At 37.0% G+C, this 22,452-nt stretch overlaps 1 protein-coding gene across 1 annotated transcript; it reads right to left on the reverse strand.

Annotated features, from left to right (window-relative positions):
* Positions 1-2,661: 2,661 nt before the first annotated feature.
* LOC306872505 (transportin-2) lies at positions 2,662-22,140 on the reverse strand. Its single transcript, XM_079421094.1, has 25 exons — positions 21,920-22,140; positions 20,201-20,300; positions 19,539-19,614; positions 19,299-19,448; positions 19,002-19,108; positions 17,042-17,175; positions 16,875-16,956; positions 15,678-15,800; positions 13,289-13,407; positions 13,096-13,156; positions 11,952-12,123; positions 11,715-11,867; positions 10,691-10,916; positions 10,439-10,610; positions 9,598-9,684; positions 9,360-9,467; positions 8,393-8,551; positions 7,670-7,757; positions 7,483-7,581; positions 6,700-6,795; positions 6,552-6,627; positions 6,091-6,190; positions 5,926-6,000; positions 5,680-5,825; positions 2,662-4,204 (listed from the first exon to the last, which is right to left on the reverse strand). The coding sequence occupies exons 2-24, from the start codon at positions 20,297-20,299 to the stop codon at positions 5,718-5,720; spliced, it is 2,670 nt and encodes an 889-aa protein (XP_079277220.1). The 5' UTR covers position 20,300; positions 21,920-22,140; the 3' UTR covers positions 2,662-4,204; positions 5,680-5,717.
* Between the last annotated feature and the right edge of the window lie 312 nt (positions 22,141-22,452).

Here is a 22,452-nt window from a genome sequence, read left to right on the forward strand (position 1 = left end):
TTGGCAATATTGGTTTTTATGAAATATTATTTCTCGATTTTTCAGCACATGTAGTAAGTTTTTTTTTTACCTCAAAATAAACTTTCCCTCCATACATGGCTGTGGGGACGAGCAGTTTTGTGTTGCTTGGAATTCTTTATAATTGATTAAAAAACAAATATTGCCACACTGATGGCTCAAGAAGGTGTATTTGCTCAAATAACATATTGTTTCGTTTTAAAATATAACGAAATTGTAATACTAGTGTTTTTCAAGTGTAATATTTCTGTAAAGACAGACACAGAATGCACAGAATGACTCATATATAAATTGTTCTTGCCACCCTCATCTTCTGTATGTCCGTTTTCTCTTGTACTGGGCTCGCCCTCACACACGTATTAACCGAAATAAACAGAGTATTTTAGACAGAAGTTGTGATGAAGTCTGATCCTGACACGGTGCAACTCGCCGGTCTCTCTGAGGGTCACAGTTATTCAGTCGGCCGCTAGAGACAGACACCGACTGCATGCCATGAAACCAGCAATCCTTCTGAAACCCTCCAGAGCATTATGAACTATGTTTTATCTGTTATATATGCTGTTATCAGTCTCTCAATTTTTATTTTTTTTTCCTTTTATTGAAAGTCATGAAAACGCTATGGGGAAGTTTTTCTTTTGCTATTTGAGCAAATGGTAATGCAAACATTATATATTTGTGGAAATCATTCACTGCTCTTGAAGTTAACCCGACTATGATGACTTCCGCTGCTGAGAAACCCAGAAATGTGAAAAAGGTCCATTTGCAGCAAATGTGAATCCCAACTCTTAAATTTGTTATTAGTCGTGTATCCATATTCAGAGACCATTAAGATGGTGATTTAAAACCTTGGTAAAAGTGTATCAAAATGTGCACATATTGCACTCCTCTGGGTGAGTTCAGCCAATTAATTACATTGAATATAAGGTAAATTAGGTCAATAGAAGGTAAGTGAACTATTTATTTGTTAAAAAAAGATTTTAAAAAAGTTGTGTATGATAGTACACACACACACACACACCACTGTTCCCAATGGCTCTGGTGTTTCTCTTGCTGATCAGAGGTTCTTCCTCATTTCAGTAGGTTTAGTTCCAGCCCTTCAGAGTTTCACTTTAATACTTGTCACAACACACACACATTAACATCTCACCTTCTTTCACACAGCTCTCATGGCAAAACAAACTCTGGGTTAAAGTTAACACTCTGAGAAGGCCACCAGGAGTCTGACAACATGTGCTTTAGTATGATTTTAAGATTTTAACCTAAACTTGCAATGCAAATTTACAAGGAAACCTATTGAGGAAACATGATTTCAGTGAGGAAACATCTAAACACACAGAGAATTCAATATAGTTCCTGATACTTTTTGAATCTTGTTAGTCATGCGTGATTGCCCAGTAAATAAGATAGAGGTGTTAAACCCAAACTTCCTGTCGTCGCTTGTCTGTTTCCTGTAGGTGGGTTTGAAGCATGAGATTATGCAGTGAGACAGTTGCAGCTGTTACACAAACACACACACACACATAAAGCTGGGTCATCATCTCAGAAACTATTACGACAGTGATCAGCATGACTTTGTAGCCTTTAGATTTCAGATGCACAAATCAGGAAACTTCTGATTATATTTGTGAATCTCTACTGTAAATGATCTCCATTATTGTAGCTTGTATGCATGAATGAGTGACTGAAATCCTGTGATGATGTTGTAATTTCTTACAGAAAGGCAGACAGTTGGACAAAGAGAGACACTGAAGTACATCCTCAAATCTACAGGAATTTATTACTGTGATCTGCATTTTAGATCTGAAACTGCTCATACAAACCATATTCATCAGGACAACAAATGACAAGAGAAGCACTTGATTCTGATTAGCACAGACAGCCTGGACCTAGTTAGATGCTTCAAGGCAGAATCATGTCTTCTGAATCACTGGAGTTTGCTGGAAATTATGGTTCTGGGATTTTTAAATCCCGAACACAAATCTGAAATTTCCTGTCACACACCTCCAGTTTGTTCTGATTGGTGTTGTTTTGGTTTTCCCGTAATTGATGATCGACATTCAAAAGATTTCCACTGAAGATTTCTTGCCGTTATCCCTCCATGACTATCCAAGCAACAGCTACCATCAAAATCCTTAACATGGACACAACACAGATCTAATTAACCATCAAAAAAAGCTATTTATTCAAGCAGTGGGACTTTATGTAAATGCACTCTCATTGTAGAGTGCATTTACATAAACTTATTAATGTGTGTTCTTTAGGAAGAGAAATGCTCAATTTTAGTCAATGTTTAGGTGTACACTAGCATACAGATGAGCTCGAAAGCCACAACACTTCCATTTTGGTTGTAGTTTTTAGGTTTGCTTTGAAAACATTACTTTTATAATTCCAAAAATCAAAATCAAGAGCACACAGAAGACTTCCTCAGCTTGGTAAAAAATCATTTTATTTTTCCTGGCAAGGTAAAGAGAGAAAGGTGTGATTGTTTTTCTTTCAGAGTCTCAATGCAGATTTCCACACGCAGCAATCATTCTCCGCTTCGCCATCCTTCCAACTGTCACGTCCTGTCTTTGCTTTTAGCTCGCTCTTATTTCAAATTGTCCAACCAACAAATATTGTCAACAAGAAAAAACAAGACGCATGATGAATCCAACAGTTTTATCAGTAAATTTACCAGCAAATTCCTTACAAAAAAAAATAGCAAAACAAAAAGTGCATGACAAGCGATAATCCAAATTTAAATTACGCAGTTTGCTCCGATAGAATTTAAATGTTGTGAATTCGGTTCTATTTATCAAAGTAACCAAAAATTAGCAATAGCAGCAAAACTTAAAAAAAACTCAAATTAACCTTATTGTTGTAAAACTATATTTGATATAGTTGTAGTTTGTTGGATAAGCTGATTAAATCCTTAAATACCAAATATCAATATATGGCATCAATATTTATCGGTACAAATACATTCATACACACTCACAAGCGCGCACACATCGTTGGTCACAGTTTACAGGTCAATAGGGGTCCAGGAGTCAAGTGTAAGGTACCTTAAAACAATTAACAACCTATTAACGCAAGAATACACATACGAAATGCGAATTACGAAAAAAATACATGGCAATGACACTAACAAAACACACTTAAAAGCTCCCAACACAGCTACCGTTACACAAAACACACACACATGTACACAACTGAACACATACATAACGGAAGTCATGATCGTTATACTGTGGAGTTTCCGTTCCAGCTCCTTCACGACGAGACCGAATCTCTCGAAATCACGACAAGATTAAACTACGGTGTGATTGAAATCTGTAAACTACGATGAGTTTCAACAGTGAACACTGACCAAGCCCAGGAAAAAACTACAAGCCAACTACGCAAAAAAGTGAGAAGAAATGTCGGAAAATAAACGATACGGCATAAGAGACGCAAGCAGAAAATCGTGACGACAATCGGACAGAACGACGACGACAAAGCTGATGATGATGATGATGAAAACTGAATTCATAGATGCTCCCTTACTAACGATCAAAAACACAAATTCGCGATAGCGCGCTAACCATCTTTTTTTAAGCAGAGATTGTTCTCGTTTCATCAATGGCAATTATTAAAAAAAGAAAAACGACGCTAGTCTTTCCTAGATAGTCTCAGTGTTAAAGTCTGATTATGCTATTGCTACGGCAGCGCTGGCGCCGCAGGCCGCTCGTAGTTATTGCAACTTTATGTGCAAGTGTTTCTATGGTCAGTCTGCGTGTGAATGCGTTTGATTCTTATGCCTGGGATTAACTTGAGATTAAAAAAAAGTCGTATAACAGTTGCTGTCTAGCTTCCCTCCCTAATCTTACTCTTTTTAGCGATTATTCCCAGATAACTGTCTATACCTCCCTCCCTCCCGTTTAACCTACGACCTCCCTCCCGCTCTCTTAAGTTTGTTTTTTGCTCTCCCTCTGTTACGCTATCTCTCGTCTTCCCTACATTTTTAGGTTTATTCCCCGTGATTGGGTGCATTCTGCAGTTAACTAGAGGAGTCCCCTCCCCCCTCCCACCCACCCACCCACCCTCATGGACACACAAAGGGCGTGGGATCTGTCCGTCAGGCGGAGCGGCCAATCGCGTCCCTCTCCCCCACGATCAGGGCAGTGCAATACACAGATGGATGAGTTCCCCCCTCCTAAAGGTTCAACTGAAAGACACACACACAAAAAAAAGAGACAAGAGCAATTTTTTGACCAATAGTTTAACAACTTGTATACCTAATCTTTAATAAATTCTTCAATATCACTTTAGTGACTGTGGGAAACATAAGCAGACCAGTAATCTGTCTGATCAGTAATATTATTTTTACCGATATTCACATTTATTTAATGCGTTATTAATTTCACAGTATTTTTCACTTTCATGACACTTTCATACCTAATCGTTTATAAGTTATTTAATATTCCATAATTGACTGTGGGCAAATAAAAGGCAATATAAGCGACAGACCAGTAATGTGCTGGACCAATGTTTTTTTTTCCTGTTTTTTTTCCCCCAATTATTATTAAGTTAAGTTTTTTTATTAAGAGCTTTGATATCGCTCAAGAGACGGAGCAAATAATGCAACAATGGTAAATTATGCGGCGGAGCAGTAATCTGTTTGACCCATAATTAATATTTTTAGCAATAATAAAACTTAATTTTTAACCTTTCAGCATTTTTATATTTCTATTTTACATGCAATATTAAGTGATGTATCGGTGTCTGATAGTGATCTAACAGACTGATAACTAAAAATGTTATTGGTTCTTTAACTGCACATCTAATTAATTACCATTTGGTTCTTAAAAGGATATATGGCATGTTGAAATTACTAAATGTTACAGGCAAACACTTAATAAAAAAAAAAACAGCATTAAACGTAACAGACTAAGCTCAAAACAAATATGAAACTTAAATATGAATATTTTGGACAATTAGATTGAAACTATTTAGATGTGTAAATATAAATGGCATGCATAGTGTTTTTTTATAAAAAAATATTTTACACATTAATATTAATTTGTTAATATTTTTGTAGCCAGGAATAATTGTCGAAAAGAAAAAAATAAAGCATTAAAAATGTCTCAGGCATTTAGTTATATATAAAAAGAATAAATCTCAGGCATATTGATCAGTGTTAAAGGGATAGTTCACCCGAAAAGGAAAATTCTGTCATCATTTACTCGCCCTCAAGTGGTTTCAAACCTGTATGATGTATGTTCTGCTGAAGGAAGATATTTTGAAGAAAGTTTGTAACCAGGCTGTTTTAGGGCACCATTGACTTCCATAGTAGGAAAAAAATAGTATTGAAGTCAATGGTGTTCCAGAACTGCTCTGTTTCCCACTTTCTTCAAAATATCTTCCTTCAGCAGAACAAATACATTCATACAGGTTTGAAACTACTTGAGGGCGAGTAAATGATGACAGAATTTTCATTTTTGGGTGAACTATCCCTTTAAAGATTTTGCAAATGAATAGTGGTGTGATATCAAGAGAAGTGCAGGCAGCTGAGCTAAAATTATCTGGCATATACCGCAGTTGAGTAAAAACACCTACCAGCAACAAAAAAGGACACCTAGGACAGTGATTCTTTGTCCCAGCACATAACAACATCACTAGACATCAGCAGTCGTCACTAACCTGACAGCATGTGCTGTGTGTGAAGCAGAGGGGCGGGGCTACACGCCATAGCATGCAGAGAGGCGTTCCTTCAGGATGGGCGGGAACTGCTCTGAGAACTGCTGCCAATTCTCCTCTCCGACCTGGTCCTTAAAACCATGTAGGATCTACACAGAGACACACAATCTCATTCATCAACATGGATCTTCAAAATACCGCTGCTATACGGGCACAACGTGATGTAACGCAACTCCGTGCTCATCTAACCTTGTAGAACATGTCCCTCAGGTCATCTTTAGGGCTGACCCAGGAGGCCACCGCATCACAGAAGAAGATGAAATCCTGAGGGAGAGATGGGTGAAAGGAAATGAGCGATAGAGGAAAGAGTAACATCATGGTCAATCACAACGGAGTAATAATATCAGAACTGACCTGGACCACACCGCCAGGATTCACACCAATCATCACGCAGATGCCTCTGAAGGCCGAGTCCTTCTCCTCATTATCTCTGATGTTTCGTAACGATGTGCACCTGCAAAAAGAAAAATCATTAGTTAAATATTAGCTTAAAATGGAAACATTACAAATTCTTAAATCAAACTAGCATATTGGCAAAAGTTTGGTGTCAGTAATATTTTTTTAAGTTTTTGAAATAAGTCTCTTCTGCTCATCAAGGCTAAATTTATTGGATCAAAAATTCAGTAAAAATCTGTAATATTGTGAAATATTATTAGAATTTAAAAAACTGATTTCTATTTGAATATAGATTAAAATGTTATTTATTCCTGTGATCAAAGCTGAATTTTCAGCATCATTACTCCAGTCTTCAGTGTCACATGATCCTTCAGAAATCATTCTAATATGATTTGAAATCTCTAGATGTTTTCACTCACCAGGGTCTGATGAACTGTTGCAACATGGGAGCCACTTCCTGTGGACAGACGTAACCCAGGCGACCGATTGTGATGGCTGTAAGGAGAAGTGGGAGGAGTTAAGATCTGTGTGAAAGGTAAATGTTCATTATACGGTCAGAGGTCGTACCTGTGTTCTCCAGCAGGGTTTTGGGGGTGTTGGGTCTGTTAATGATCTCCACCAGATGAGGAAGAACCAGAGCCACATACGGCTGCATCTCCACTCCTACAACACAGTCAGGTCAGTGACGTCATGTGACCAATAACAATCATCTTACTGATGACAATTCAATTCACTAAAATTAGCCTTTTTCACACTTCCGTGTTTCTGGTTTCCGGATTGGCGCTTGCAGGGTAAAAGTTTATCCGGTGACCACAGCGGCCATACTTAACAAGAATGAGTTTGAGAATCAAAGTCTTTTTTTACGAATTAGGTATTATGAAAATGCTTGAACTGCCGGTACTTTACTCTACAAAGTGCAAACATTACACAATTAACTTTTTGTGTCAGCTCAGGTTATCACAAATACAAGTTTAATTCTAAATGGTGGCAGTTATAATTCAGTTAGTTTTGCAGTTATGTCCGTTGGGTGTTGGCTGTGCATTATGACTCTCCACTGGATTTTTTTTGGGCTATAATTTAATCTATAAATTGAGATAATACGCTCAAATGTACCGGAGATCAAAGACTATTTAAAAAAAGGGACTTTTCTGGAGATGGAGAATAGAAACCATCCAGCGCTATGTTGAGTGCATTATCTCACGAGTCAGCGGTCTGATTGGCCATATAAGTTACAACTAACTTTACCCTGCGCTGACGTAATTTCCGATTTTAGTGAAAAAAGGCTAATGACGGCAAAAAAACATCATTCTGAATCCTGATCTGTGTCATGATCAGTGTGATGATCCTCACCCATCTGCATGCAGATCTCTCCGATGGCCCAGGTTGCGTTGTTACACACCGAGATGAACTCAGGGTTCAGATTCGTCCCCAGGATCGGCATGAACTCAGCTAAACACACATACACAGTTTCAGTAATTATTATGAATTTATTACGAAGTTAAGGGTGTATCATGCAGGTCAAATGAACTCGTCTTACCGATGCAGGGTTTGACGTGTGGAAAACAGGCCTTGGTCAGATCACCCAGCAGAGCAAATGAGCTCTGTCTCACCTCAGGCATAGTGTCCTACAAATGAGAGAGTATCACTTTCAATTTGCATTCATATCAATAAAGCCTAATGTTTCATAATGCAACAATAAAGAATTAAAATATTTAAATAAATATTAAAGTAATGATAACAAAAATCATCTAAAATAAATTATACAATATTAATAAACAATTTTATATTAATAATAAATTTTACAACAGTAATAAAATAAAATATTTAAATAATATATACATATCACCAACAATAAAACATTGGTGTGTAATAAAGTAAATTAAATAAAAAAATAAATAATAAATGTATTTTATAATACCTACACCAACAATATAAAACAACTAAATCTATAAAGTAAATTAAATATTAATTAAAATATTCAAATAACTATTTAATGTATAATAAGTGTATTTTATAAATATAGTAAATAACAGTAATAATAGTAATTAAAATAACATTAACAATACAAATAATAATAAAAAACTAACAAATATTAACATACCAACAATATAAAAATACATTAATTGTATATTAAATTGAATTAAATATATTAAAAAATTAAACATTAAATGTTAATATATTTTCATCTAAAATATCTAATTGTAAATACTTGATTTAATATTTATAATAAAAAAATGTTAAACTCTCTCACACATTGTACCTGCATACACTGGAACAGAAGGGTCATGATGTTGCTACGGGCAACCAGCTGGTCCACATGACCCCCGAGACCTTCGGCCAGACCGCTGAGCAGATCCAGAGCGACTATCATGAAGTCCTTATCTGGAGCCTCGTACTGATCTGGCTGCTGGCTGTACATCTACACACACACACACACACACACACACACACACACACAGAGGTGGGTTAATGACTTTGTGTCCACTGATGTTCATGGACATGTGCATCTCAAAAAATTAGAATATCATGAAAAAGTTCATTTTCTTTTGTAACTTATTTCAAAAAGTGAAACTTTCATATATTCTAGATTCATTACATGTAAAGTAAAACACTTCAAACGTCTTTTTTGTTTTAATTTTGATGATTAGAGCTTACAGCTGATGAAAGTCAAAAATCCAGTATCTCAAAATGTTATTTACATTTGAGTTTCATTTAATGACCATCCCCACAGGATAAATTCCGAGTATCTCTTAATGTTTGAAACCACAATAATGGAGAAGACTGCTGACTTGGCAATGATCCAGAAGACGAACATTGACACCTTCCACAAAGAGGGTAAGTCACAGAGGGTCATTACTGAAAGGGGTGGCTGTTCACAGAATGCTGTATCAAAGCATATTAAATGCAAAGTTGACTGGAAGGAAGCCCCGACCAAGTATTGAGTGCTTAAATCAACATACTTTAAAGAACTAGAACTTTTCTGTTTTGCAAATTTTTTTTTGATTGATCTTAAGAAATATTCTAATATTTTGAGATACTGGATTTTTGACTTTCATGAGCTGTAAGCTCTAATCATCAAAATTAAAACAAAAAAACTTTTGAAATGTTTACTTTACCTGTAATGAATCTAATATATGAAAGTTTCACTTTTTGAAATAAGTTACAAAAGAAAACTTTTTTGAGATGCACCTGTAGATGTGTGTGTGTGAGTAAGGGTTTGTTCTCACCATGGCTTGTGCGAGTGTTTTCTGCACCAGAGTAACACAGCGCTGATAGACGGGCTCACAATATGGGAGGAAACCGCTCTGTAATGCCGTAGCCACAGACGACAAACACTACAGAGAAGATGAGAGTCATTTATAGTCCATTTTCACTTTCAATTACAATTGTTATAGCAAAACAATGTACAATTATGTGTCACGAAAGTAAACTAAATTTAAACTGTGAAATTAAAGCTGTTCTCACCTCCAGCAGAGGAAACAGGTCTTTATCCTCATCTTTCAGTTCATTCCACTTCTGAATCAGAGGAGGCATCAGTTTCTGGATGTATTCCTGTTCACACCCACACACACACAAAACACAAGATAAGACCACTGATCTCTACGCCTACAAACATGCACTAATAACATTTAGCTTTTTAAAACAAGTTGACAAGGGCAGGGATGAGCAGAGGCAGATCGAACCAAAAACGTGTAATTTACTAAAAAAAAAAAAAAGACAATTGAAGATGATTTGATTTCCATAATTTTGTCATATATTTTGACAAAAAAATAAGGTATCTGATCTTTTGAGTGGCCCAACTTGCATCTGTGGTTTTCAGAAAAGTTAAAACAACAAACTACAGTTCAAAAGTTGAATTAAACTAAAAGTGAAAGTAAAAGTTTCTTTTTCAAATCAATGCTGCTCTTTTGAACTTTCTATTCATCAAAAGAATAAAAAAAGGGAACAGTGCTTCCACAAAAATATGAAGCAGCACAACTGTTCTGAAGATTGATAATATTAAATGTTTGTTGAGACGCTAATCAGCATATTAGAATGATTTCTGAAGGATCATGTGACACTGAAGATTGGAGTAATGATGCTGAAAATTCAGCTTTGATCACAGGAATAAATTACATTTTAAAATACATTGACATAAAACTAATTTTAATTTAAAACAATATATCTTAATATTACAATTTTGTTACTGCATTTTTTTTAAAATAAATGCAGTTTTCAAAAGCATAAGAGACTTCTCTCAAAAACATTTAAAAAGTCTTGGTAGCGTAGGAAGACTGAAAACGGTTTTGGTGGAAACTCTAATTACCGGTTGGTTCAGATGATGTCCGACAGAGTCTGCCAGGGTGCCGATGGCATCATAGAGGATGAGCAGGTTCTTGTGCTGATATTTTCCAAACGCAAACACCAGAGTGTCCAAAATGAAACTGAGGTACGGAACCAGCTCCGTACACGCTTCCTCCTCCAGAGTCGCAAATGCACTGAAAAGCATTACACAGTTGTTTTATAAAGCTAATTCATCAATAGATATTTCAGAAGTAAATTTCTCTCAAACACTCACCTGCAGGCAGCCTCCTGCACCCTCTTGTTGCCGTCCAGGATGCGTTTGAGCAGTTCTGTCATGAGCGGTTTGAGGTGTGCGTCCGGCGGCTGGCTCACCACCCAGTGTGCGTAGCGGCTGAGCGTCCAGCAGGCGATGGAGCGAACCAGAGCCTTCTTATCACACAGACACTGGATCAGGTGCGGGATGAGCTCGGGCAGATACTGGACCATACCCTGCATACAGCCTGATGGAAAGAGACAGGACGGGTACACACATAGTATTAAAGGGAATACTACCCTACTCACCTAAAAATTTAAATTTTCCGTGTCGTTCCAAACCTGTAAGACCTTCGTTCATCTTCAGAACACAAATAAAGATATTTTTGATGAATTCCAAGAGCTCTCTGACCCTCCCATAGACAGCAAGGGTGCTACCAAGATCAGCGCACAGAAACATAGCAAGGACATCGTTAAAATAATCAATGAGAAATCAGGGGTTCAACCATAATTTTACTAAGCTACAAGAATACTTTTTGTGAGCAAAGAAAACAAAAGAACAACTTCATTCAACAACTTCTCCTCATCCAGCCTGCCACCATTGTGGAGAGCGCGTTACATCGCTTCTGCTTCCGGTACATGTAAACAACGCATGTGCATGGCGCTGCTGCTTAGGTTAACACGCACATGCATCAGCACACACGACTTGTTTACATGAAGGAGAAGAATTGTTGAATAAAGACGTTATTTTAGTTTTCGTATTCTCGTAGCTTCATAACATAACAGTTCAACCCTTATGTCACATGGACTATTTCATTGATGTCCTTGTTACGTTTCTGGGCCTGGGAACATTGCAGTTGCGTTGCTGTCTATGCAGGGTCAGAAAGCTCTCGGATTTCATCAAAAATATCTTAAATTGTGTTCCGAAGATGAACGAAGGTCTTACGGCTTTGGAACAACATGTGGGTGAGTAAATAATGACAGAATTTTCATTTTTGGGTGAACTATCCCTTTAAGGAAATACAGTATGTGCGAGTGAGAGACACCTTCAGCGATGGCTCCCAGCACCAGTATCCCAGACTCTTTGATAACCCAGTCTGGGTGGAACAGCAAACCCTTCAGCAGCGGCAGCAGGTGCGGCAACAGCTCATCCCGAAAGACGTTAGCCAACACGTCCAGCGCCGCCGCAGAGCACTTCCCTAGAAACACACAAAAATATACACACTTCATACACGCGGAAGAACATTTACAGTAAGCGTGCTCTGACTGGTTGGTTTACTCACGTAGGTTCCAGTCAGACAGCGTGTCGTCGTCATCATCCTCGTCTTCATCAATGTCCTCTCCTTCCTCCCCCTCTCCTCCCTCGTGCTGCAGCGTGACGGTACGTGACTTGTGGAAGCGAGGCTTGATGTCCTGCTCACTGTCAGGAACGTTGTCGTCCTCCTCCACGTCACCCTGAGACCCACAGAGAGAGAGAATTCAGATTCACACGGTCCCTACAGAACACTCACTGCTTAGAAATCTGTAGGGCTGGGGAACAACATTTCCAGCTCCGACATCAATTTGGAAAAAAATTTAGATTTAGAAAACTCTATTGAGTTGCCTTCACAGGCCGCATGCAAAAATGAACAACATGGCCGATGTGATCGGATTCACGAACAAATAACTCTTGTGAACAGCTCTTCGGACACTTACGAGCGCACAGTGAAACCAGTGTAGCTCAAATCCTGAAAACAAGCCGATTCTTTGAGTGACTAGTTCAAAAATTATAGCATTAGCAGAGACGATTCTCTTTTGGATTCAAGAATCCAAATCAGTGTGTCAGCAAAAAATAAAATTATTAAAAATTATTTTCGGTCATTGAAATAAAGAAGAAATTAAAATATAAATATTAGAGGAACTTAAAAAAAAACATTGGAAATGCTTCCTTGGCTAAAATTACTAAAATGAGTAAAATTAAAACTGCAATACAACTAAATAGAAACACAAAAATGTCAAACTTAAAATTAAAAAAATATATATTTTTTAAGGAATTGACAAATCTGAAAAAAGAAAATATAAATTTTATATGAAAAACTAAAAGACAAATACAAATTTTGCTTTAGCAACTAGTGAAATTAGTTGAAAGTTGAGCAGTAAAATTAGTGAACTAAATTAGTAAAACAAATGAAAAAAATTAAAATAGAATAAAAAATTAAAAAAGTAACAAATTTGCTACAACAAACTAAAACTGAAAATACAATACATTTTTATTTTACTATGTAATAGTATAAAGTAACACCAATATTAAAACACTCAAAATGAATCAGAATCGAATGCTTGTAAACCATAATTGAATATTATGTGAATGCAAATTCAACTAATGCAATAAACATGATTTGATTCAAAGGAATATCCCTGACTCATGTCTCACATATGGTGACTCACCTTCAGTAAAATGATGTCAATCTCAGAATACTTCATTCCGTTGACCAGGATGGGGATGAGTCTGTGGAGAAATACATCAACATTAGATCATCTCACTCAATCATCAAAAGTTCAGATCAGATCTCTCTTAATCTGTGTGTTCAGTTTAAGCTCAGATGTGTGTGTGGTGATGATGGTGGCCTGCAGTACTCACTGAACCAGGTGTCCTGACAGAGCCTCTTTACAGATGGGCTGCTCTGCCAGAGTCAGCCAAAATTCACACGCCTCCAGCGCCACGTTCTCATCCGCGTCCTGCGTGCGCTGCAGCATGTACTGCAAAAAGAGACACAGACCAAATATAAAGCTGCTGCAATACCTTTAACCCTCTGGGGCCCGCTGTATCGCCGGCGATACGAACTCGGTTTTTTTAAGATAAGTGCAAAAGACACTAAAAGTACTCTGTTGATTTTGGTCACACAAATAAGTGTTATACATCAATCGAAACTGTTAAGTGTCTACTTTTTTTTGAGTACAATGACGATTACAACAAAACTTTGTGGTTTTGGAAAAAAAAAAGAAAACCAACAGGATGCGCTCTCTGTCTTCTCCGTCTCCGCGATATATTTATAGTAACGCGTCACTAAAATGAAGTGTAACTCAGTGAATACTCAACACAGAAACATGAGAGTTATCTCTATAGAAAGCCTAAAGTGTCTGCTTTCAAATGAAGTAAGTGTTATCGAAAACAAATGTTCTGTGATAAAGTAATCCGTATGAAACCGACACCATGTTCAATCTGTCCAGTCTAACTCATTATTTCTAATGAGATCCCGCCCCCTCGTGTTCACATGTAAATAACCACGTGACGCGCGCGCGCTTGGAGACGCCCAACAACAAACAGTCACGAGACTCTGTTGCTGCTCGTTTCTGGAAGGAGACGCGCTGAGTAAAGGCTGGATTTACCTCAGAATGAGTGCAAGAGTTCATACAGAAGATCGATCTGAGTAAGTAATGCTTCTTTTTTGCATTAGTTAGCGTGTTATTGTGACAAAGTTGAACGCGTTTAGTTGGGTTTTCCCAACCGACAACATGATGAATGCTAGCATCTAAGAATGTTTAGAAGAATATTTAATGTTCACAAATAGATTTAATAGCGTGCTAAACAATAACAATTAGTTTCTCAGATATAAAATATCCTTTTTTAATGGTACAAAGTACATCCTTTTGTAGTTCACAGCATACGTGAGTCTATTGCTGCAGAATCATAACAGCTAACGTTACTATAAAACCATACATACTAGACTATATGACTGCAAAATCATAGTTGTTTTTCTCCCAAACTGTAATTCCAGACTACGGTGTTTGAATATGATGGGCAATTCATTGTATTTCAATTTCTTATGGTGCGGTGTTGTATTCATGCTCTATATAAAACAATAAAAGTAATACGAGAGTAAGTTACATTGTAACATGATGAATGCTACGAGTCTAAGTATGTTTACAACATGTTTATTATTAATAGCCTACTCTGTTCAAAAATAGATTTTAATAACGTACTAAACAATAATAATTAGTTTCTCAGATATAAAATGTATTTTTTTGTGTATGATAGTACAAAGCATGCATGAGTCTATGCTCACAAATGTTTTTTTTTGGTTGTTTGTATTTTTTTGGACCAGGTACCTGAACCACAGATGAATCCTGATGACTTTCTTCAATATCTTTTCCTCTGAGAGCACTGTACCAACATCAGATGGTCAACTACACTGATATTCTATGGTAAAACAAGATCCTTGGCTACTGATTGTGTTTTTTTCTTCTTGAATCCATGGAAATAAGTAAATATCAGGTATTTGTTTCACTTGTTGAACAGAATCTGTTGCAGGAATAACTCAAAGTCTGTTCACATCTCTGTGGTTAGATCAGTGTGCACAATAATGTGCCTTTGACCTTCATTATGTATGTTTTGATTATACTGTGTTGTAAATAAAATACAAATAATTTAAAAACCCCATTTTTTCAGTCTCCTCACACTCTCTGTCTTACCTGCCTCAGTCACAGTCACACTGATGGGCCATTAGCAGCTTTAGGGGAGGGCCCTTTGTCTCTCAGGTGAGAACCACTTAATATTCAAGGCTATTACCACTCCCTCGCATATACGCTTTCGATCACAAAACATGTCTTTAAAAATTTAAATCAATATATTGTTTTCTGTGAATGAGTAAGCTGAATGATTTTCACATAATTGTGAAGTAAATATTCTAGTTTACAAGACTGATTACTCAAAAGTCTTATTCAGGACGATGTAGTGTGGCTTTTATGGCCTTATTTCAGCTACATTATTTTCCCCAAAACTTACTAACCACGCATAATATTTTTTTTCTAAGAAATGCAGACATGTACATCCATCTTGGTCACATATTATTGTAGCACAGTTTGTGCTGAATACAAAAAAAAATACATGTTGGTCAATAGTATGATTTAAGAAGCTGAAATAAGCACAAATATCAGGGTATGTCAACACATCTCAAGGGCCCCAAAATGACCTCAGACCCCAGAGGGTTAAATGACATTAAGACATTAGATGTTTGCGCTGGTCTCACCTGGATGATGCTGTGCATGTGCGGTATCAGGCGGTCGATCCGGACCTCCAACAGCATGACCAGAGCTCTGCACACGTTCTTCCTCACCTCACAGTCTTCATCACCCGCCAACGCAAACAGAGACTGAAAACAAAGCACACAGTAGAGATAAGCTGAGCCTTCACCACTGAAATAACTACAAATGCATGGGTCAACTTAAGCCGGATTGTAATTGTGTTTTTGACATACTAGGCTGCTGCAAAATGTGCTTCCTTGAAAGAACTACAAGCTTGATTTGGCAAAGTTTGTTGGGGGAAAACAAATTGTGCGTTTTGTGTGTTTGAACCCTTTCCAACAATGACTGTATGATTTTGAGATCCCTCTTTTCACACTGAGGATATCCGAGGCACTCATATACAACTATTACAGAAAGTTCAAACCCTCAATGATGCTCCAGAAGGAAACACAATGCATTAAGAGCCAGGGCGTGAAAACTTTTTAAATTTGAAGATCAGGGTAAATTTAACTTATTTTCTCTTCTGTGAAACATGTAACTATCTTCTGTAGCCTCTGAAGGGCAGTACTAAATGAAAAAATATGATATTTAGGCAAAATAAGAAAAATGTACACATCTCCATTCTGTTAAAATTTTCTGTTAAAAAGTTTTTCTGAAGAACAGCAGGCTGTTCAGGACAAACAAGGGACTCATGAACAACTATCACTAAACGAAAAAAAACACAGCTGTGGACCATTCAGGTAACAACATAGTTTTAAGAATCATGGGGATGTAAACTTTTGAACGGTGTTTTTTTTTTATAAATTGAACTATTATTTTCTCTTGTGGATTATATGTAAACATCTTTTATGTGAAATATCTTATTCAGGTCAGTACTAAATAAACAATAACATGCATTTTGTATGATCCCTTTTATTTTGGTAAAATAATTAACATTTTGCAGATTCTGACAGGGGGGTGAAAACTTTTGACCTCAACAGTATATAAACAAAAATATTAAAATAAATATAGAATAATATAAGAACTGTGCAATAATATCATTTAGTCAGCTCATTTCCTCATCAAATCAGCTCAGATGACCAACTCATGCTCAGATGACCTGAAAACTCTGCTGACAAATTTAAAATTACAACTACTGCATGAAATATTACTTATAGAAACCACGGTGGATAGAAACCACTGTTTGCTGGAAGTCGACCCACCTCTATGAACGTGTCGATGTTGTCCATGAGAGCCTGAGCCCTGCCAATAATGAACTGATTCACACACGCTATGGCATGAGACCTACAGAGAGAGTGTGATTCAGTATGTTGTTCCTCATTATCAAACACAAACAGCGTATCAGTGAGAGATGTGTGTGGTTCTTCACCGGATCTTGGGGCTGCAGTGTTTGAAGAACTGCAGGAATTTGGGGATCATGATGTTGAGGGGTCGATTCAGAGCGTCACTGTCCAGCAGTTCAGATGAGTCCTCACAGATCTTCTGCAGCGCACCAAAAGAACCCTGTACACATTCACACACATATACATAAAAGCAAATAATAAAAATAATTCATTTCTGTTGGAAATCCCACTGCATTATGGGTTTATAATAGGAATATTTGTACAAACTCTAACAAGTGTTATAGTGCCATGATAATTTCATGAAGATTGGTTTGGGAATTGAGTATGTCTGGTCACACCCTTAATTTAAATGACAATATAACCATCTAAATACTAAAGTTCAACTTTTTTTGGATAATTATTGATCTAGGTAGTCCAGAGACTACACGTTCACTACTTTTGTTAAGGTTGATCAAAAAACCTAAGACTAGTTCGATAAAGCAGTTTAAGTAGGGCTGGACAATAATTCAATATCAATATATATCGTAACATATTTTTTTTCAATAACGGTGATATGATTTTTAAACATTTCCGATATTTCACTATACATTACCAGTGTTTCCCATTCGTTGATTTATTTGTGGCGGCCACCACAACTTTGTTGAATAAACAGGAGCGCTGCACATTTCAGAATTAAAACGCGACGCAGGTGTTTTATATGAATGTATCTTTGAAGAGAACCAACGGTGGTCTTCAAATCGCACACCTGTAATTATCTATATGATATCAACTGATCTTCCAGGCAAAAAATGTTTTTCTTGTTCCAACATAAAAGGTCTTTAAAGTTGTGTTTTGGGACATTATACTTTGGCACAATATCTTTCAAAGGAAGTAAAACCGATAGCACAATATGGCTTAATCCCTTCATCAAATTTGTTTCCATTCAGGCGTTCAGCTCGTGATCATCTGGTGTTTTCCGTGCCTCAGAGCGGCTCCGCTCACAATGAATGGATGCAGTCAACTAGTTTATTTCATTTGCTGTAAGTTTAGCGCCCATTTAGGAACGCAACGGCCACCAGTCATGCTTTATTTTGGCGGTAGATGATTACAGCATTTCACTGAATTTGTAGGGAGACGCGTTTTTAAGGAGAAGCCTGTTTTCACTGAAGCTAGAGTTTTCAGTCAAAATAAAAGCATAAAAGTGCAGTATGAATATGACAGCTAGCGCTTTAAATGCAGTCCAAATTCAAAATATGTCTTTCAAGTGTAGAAATTAGGAAAGATTATTTCCCTACTGTAGTGTAAAGCAAAAATAATATACCTATGAATTATTAATTTTCATTTATTTTACAGTAAAAATGTTTTACAATATTACATATTTACATATTACGGTCTTAGGAATAACAATAATATAAAATTGTTGTTGTTATTATTATTATAATAATCTAATTTGTTTGGCTTCCTAAAACGCCAGTGTGAATGTAATTTAGACTAAGACACTATCACAAATAAAAAGAGGGTTGAGTCCCCTTTAAAGTTCAGGTACAAGTCAATTAACTGACTTTTTTTCTGACTTAAGTTTTCTTAGTTAAGAACATGGGCTGGAGCTCTTAATTTCCAACTTTCAAAGGGCATTAGGTAGAAGAATTTAACTTTAAAATGTACAAAATTTTCAAAAAGTCTTAATTTTCTACTTTTTTTTTTTAAATATCCCAATAAATATCGTACTGTGGACTTCATATCGAGATAAATTATCATAACGTGAGATTGACCTCATTACATCCCTAGAAAATACTGAAGGTTCACATTGAAATCAGTGAGCATACTGCATTCAAGTTAAAGTATTATGATGTTACTCCACAGAATATGGAGATAAACACTGTAATTAATAACTCTAAATTGTTATATTGGTGCATATAAAAGAAATTATTAAATATTTTAAAATTGGGTGTTCGGTCAACAATGGGAGTTTGGTTAAACATACTCAGAGTAGTGCGTGTGTTTTACCTCGCAGGTGTTGTAATCCTCTGAGTTGAGGAGGTTGCAGAGTTGAGGCAGTAGTTCAGGCCATGTCTGCAGCTCCCCTTTAGACGCGATAGTAGTGATGAGAATACCTGCGGACACACACAGACACAAATTCAACTACAACACGAAACTGAATAAGCTATTAAAGACAATGAATACTTCTGTAATTACAACTAATCAAACCAAATGAAATTAAATCAGCTCAAAGCATCTAAATCAGAGTTTTGTAGATGTTTACTCCACATCTATTACGGTCTCAAACACCAGGTTCAGACTGACCGATGGTGGCACGAATGAGCGGGGACGGGTCTCCGATGTTGTTGAGACACTCTCTCTTGATGAAGTCGGCCACGGCCGGAGGGAAGTTCTGGTAGTGAGCCTTCACGTTGTTCTTGAGAATCAGACCGCTCAGAGAACGGGTGGGCTCGTCTGCAGAGACACAGAGATGTGCCTTTAGAGAAGTGGCAGGAGAGTGTGTGAGACACTGAGGCAGATGATGCATGATGAGATATTACAGACCTTCAGATTTCAGGCTGGTGAGGACGAAGATGAGATAGTTGTTGAAGTCGGGATACTGATTCAGCTGCTCCAGTTTCTAATGAGAGAGTCAGGAAAACATTAGGATAATTTCAACAGATAGCAAAGAAAGAAGAGATCTGATCTCAGACCAGAGACGTTTTAATATGCTTTAAAAACAGACTATTGTGTTGCCTATAAACTATGCAAGTAAATGAGATATCAAAAATGGGACTAGAGTGACGAAGTTTGATTCATTTTCAAGAATGAGTCATTTACTGTCAGATTAAATCAATAAATCACTTCCAAGACTCGGATTAAACAAATCATCTTCAAATTTACAATCCTTACAATATTCTTTGATGAACATTATGTCTTTACTGTCACTTCTGATCACCTGAATGTGTCCTAGCTAAACAAAAGTTTTAAATTCATACTTTAAAAGTATTCAATTAATTTGAATCAAAACAAAATCATACTTGAGCATATGACCCATCACTACTGTGCAGATGTGTACCAAATAAAAACTGCCAACACAGATACTAAAAATCTGACATTTCAATATTTGCTCAGTTGTTACGGCTAAAATTCACGGTATATGTGTTTGATAACCTGGATAAATACACGTTAAAGACATAAAGGATCATAACGATAGTGTAATATACCTCTTGAACGGCTCTCTGTGTGGCCGTATCTGGAGACTGTGAGTCCTTCAGCAGCTGCAGCACCTGCTGTAAACCCTGTTCATCCGGCTGCCACTCCATCCTGAGCCACACACACACACACACACACACACAAAACACAGAGGACAAATGAGTGCACTACGCCCTCCTGGCCATCACTGCTTTCTTGGCACAGTTTTAGGAAGAAAGAATTGAAGTGAGCAAATAACACATCTATCATCCACAGACAAAAGCATTCAGATCAAATACCTGGTTTAAAACACTTTTAATTGCTGAAGCTAGGCTAATCCACCGCGAGCACCTGGATGGCAGGGTTACACATCTGATCTGCTTTAGTGGGATTGAGGCGGACCAGAGTGTGAACGTGCGAGGAGGCTGTGATGTGCGAGCGTCTGACTTACGTGTGGGCCGTGTGTGAATGTGCAAGTATTTCTTCAGTGGCTATATTGTGGCGAATACTCAGGTAGATGCTTCGGTTTCATTTAATATCAATTGTTTCATTGCATATGCTACTATTTCTTCTGCATAACAATTTAGGTGTAAAGATTAATTTGAGAAAGTCAGCAGTAACCAAACCTGAAAACCTGCTCACCAGCATGATTTCAGTTTTCAGACTTCAATTTTGCTTAGACGCATAGAAATCACGCAAAATATTCAAAAATCTCTCATTTTGTCACAAAGATGCTTTGTTTGACTTTTTTAAATTCCTAAAACTTGATTACAAATTTCCAATTTGTATTTGTCTACTTATTTTTTAGTACATAAGTGTATGTTTGTATAAATGTCTATCCATGAAAGTTTATCTACATATCTATCAATCTTTATGTACATATGTATGACCCTGTTTTAAGTCACACTGGTATATTTGTAGCGAAAGCTAACAATACATTGTATGGGTCAAAATTATCCATTCTTCTTTTATGCCAAAAATCATTAGGATATTAATCATGATATCGTGTTCCATAAAGATATTTGGTAAATATCCTACCGTAAATATATCAAAGCTTAATTTTTGATTAGTAATATGCTTTGCTAAGGACTTAATATGAACAACTTTTCCTAAAATTTTCTCAATATTGATTTTTTTGCACCCTCATATTCCAGATTTTCTAAGAGTTATATCTCAGCTAAATATTGTCCTTTTATTAGCCTAAAAATATTACCCTAACAAACCATACATCAATGGAAAGCTAATCTATTCAGCTTTGAGATGATGGATAAATCTCAATTTCGAAAAATTGACCGTTATGACTGGTTTTGTGGTCCAGGGTCACATATATACATACATATATATATATATATACATACAATATTATAAACATATGACTGAGAAGTGTGTGTTTGTGTGTATGTTTGAGTACGGTGTGAACGTGTGTATGATATATGTGTAGTGTGTGTATGTGTACATGTATGTTTGTGAGTGTGTATATACTCTAGTGTGTAGTTTATATGAATACGTTAATCTGTGTGTGTGTGTGTGTCTATGAGTGTGTATGTAGGCCGTTTGTGTGTGTGTGTTTACGCAGCCCGGTTTAACCCAATTCCCCAGCTCACATCAGACGCGTTAACCGATCACACATGAAATAAAACGCATTAAACCCGTTATATATGCTTGATGAGTGTGTATAATGATGCGGAATAAACACACACAGACGTTTATGTAGCCGTTAGCCGCTGTGCTAGCCCGCCAAACGCTCTCACCTTCAGTCAGTGTTTCTCTCTCTCTCTCTCGCTCTGTGTCTGGCTGTATCTCTCTCTGCCGCGCCACAAACGCTGATAGCCGTCGGTTCGCGGTAACGGATGACTCGCCGCGGGTTTCTGCGTGATTTCTGTGGGATTTAATCGGCGTGTTTTGCTGTTATTCTTCGCTCACCGGCGGCGCGTGATGCATGGCGGACGCGTTAATCGCGCGGTGTGGATCTGAGCGGCTTCCGTACCGTGACGCTGACGTCGTGCCTCATTAACATAAAACGAAAGGAAACTCTAATACTGACCATTAGAGTTTTATTCAAAGAGAAAGCTAGCTATATTGACTAACACATATTATTTGTGCTCTATATTTAGTGAATGAAGGTTTAATGGGGGATATAGCTTAATTTTAGAGGCCTGTAATTCAGCCTGTGACCTATAGATGGAGACAAATAAGAAATAACGGGTCACTCAGGTTCATTAGCCTCATTAAGTTCATTATATAATTCATATAAGTATCATGGTATCGGATCAGAGTTGGGAAG

This window comes from Barbus barbus (assembly GCF_936440315.1).
Source record: "Barbus barbus genome assembly, chromosome: 7".
NCBI classification, from domain to species: domain Eukaryota; kingdom Metazoa; phylum Chordata; class Actinopteri; order Cypriniformes; family Cyprinidae; genus Barbus; species Barbus barbus.

Excerpts from the sequence above, each read along its gene's own strand:
- LOC306872505 (XM_079421094.1), bottom strand. The coding sequence starts at position 20,299 with ATGGAGTGGCAGCCGGATGAACAGGGTTTACAGCAGGTGCTGCAGCTG. Across the intron at positions 6,001-6,090 it reads ATCCTGGCGGTGTGGTCCAG|GATTTCATCTTCTTCTGTGA; the intron begins GTCAGTTCTGAT and ends TCTCTCCCTCAG. Across the intron at positions 5,826-5,925 it reads TGAGGGACATGTTCTACAAG|ATCCTACATGGTTTTAAGGA; the intron begins GTTAGATGAGCA and ends GTCTCTGTGTAG.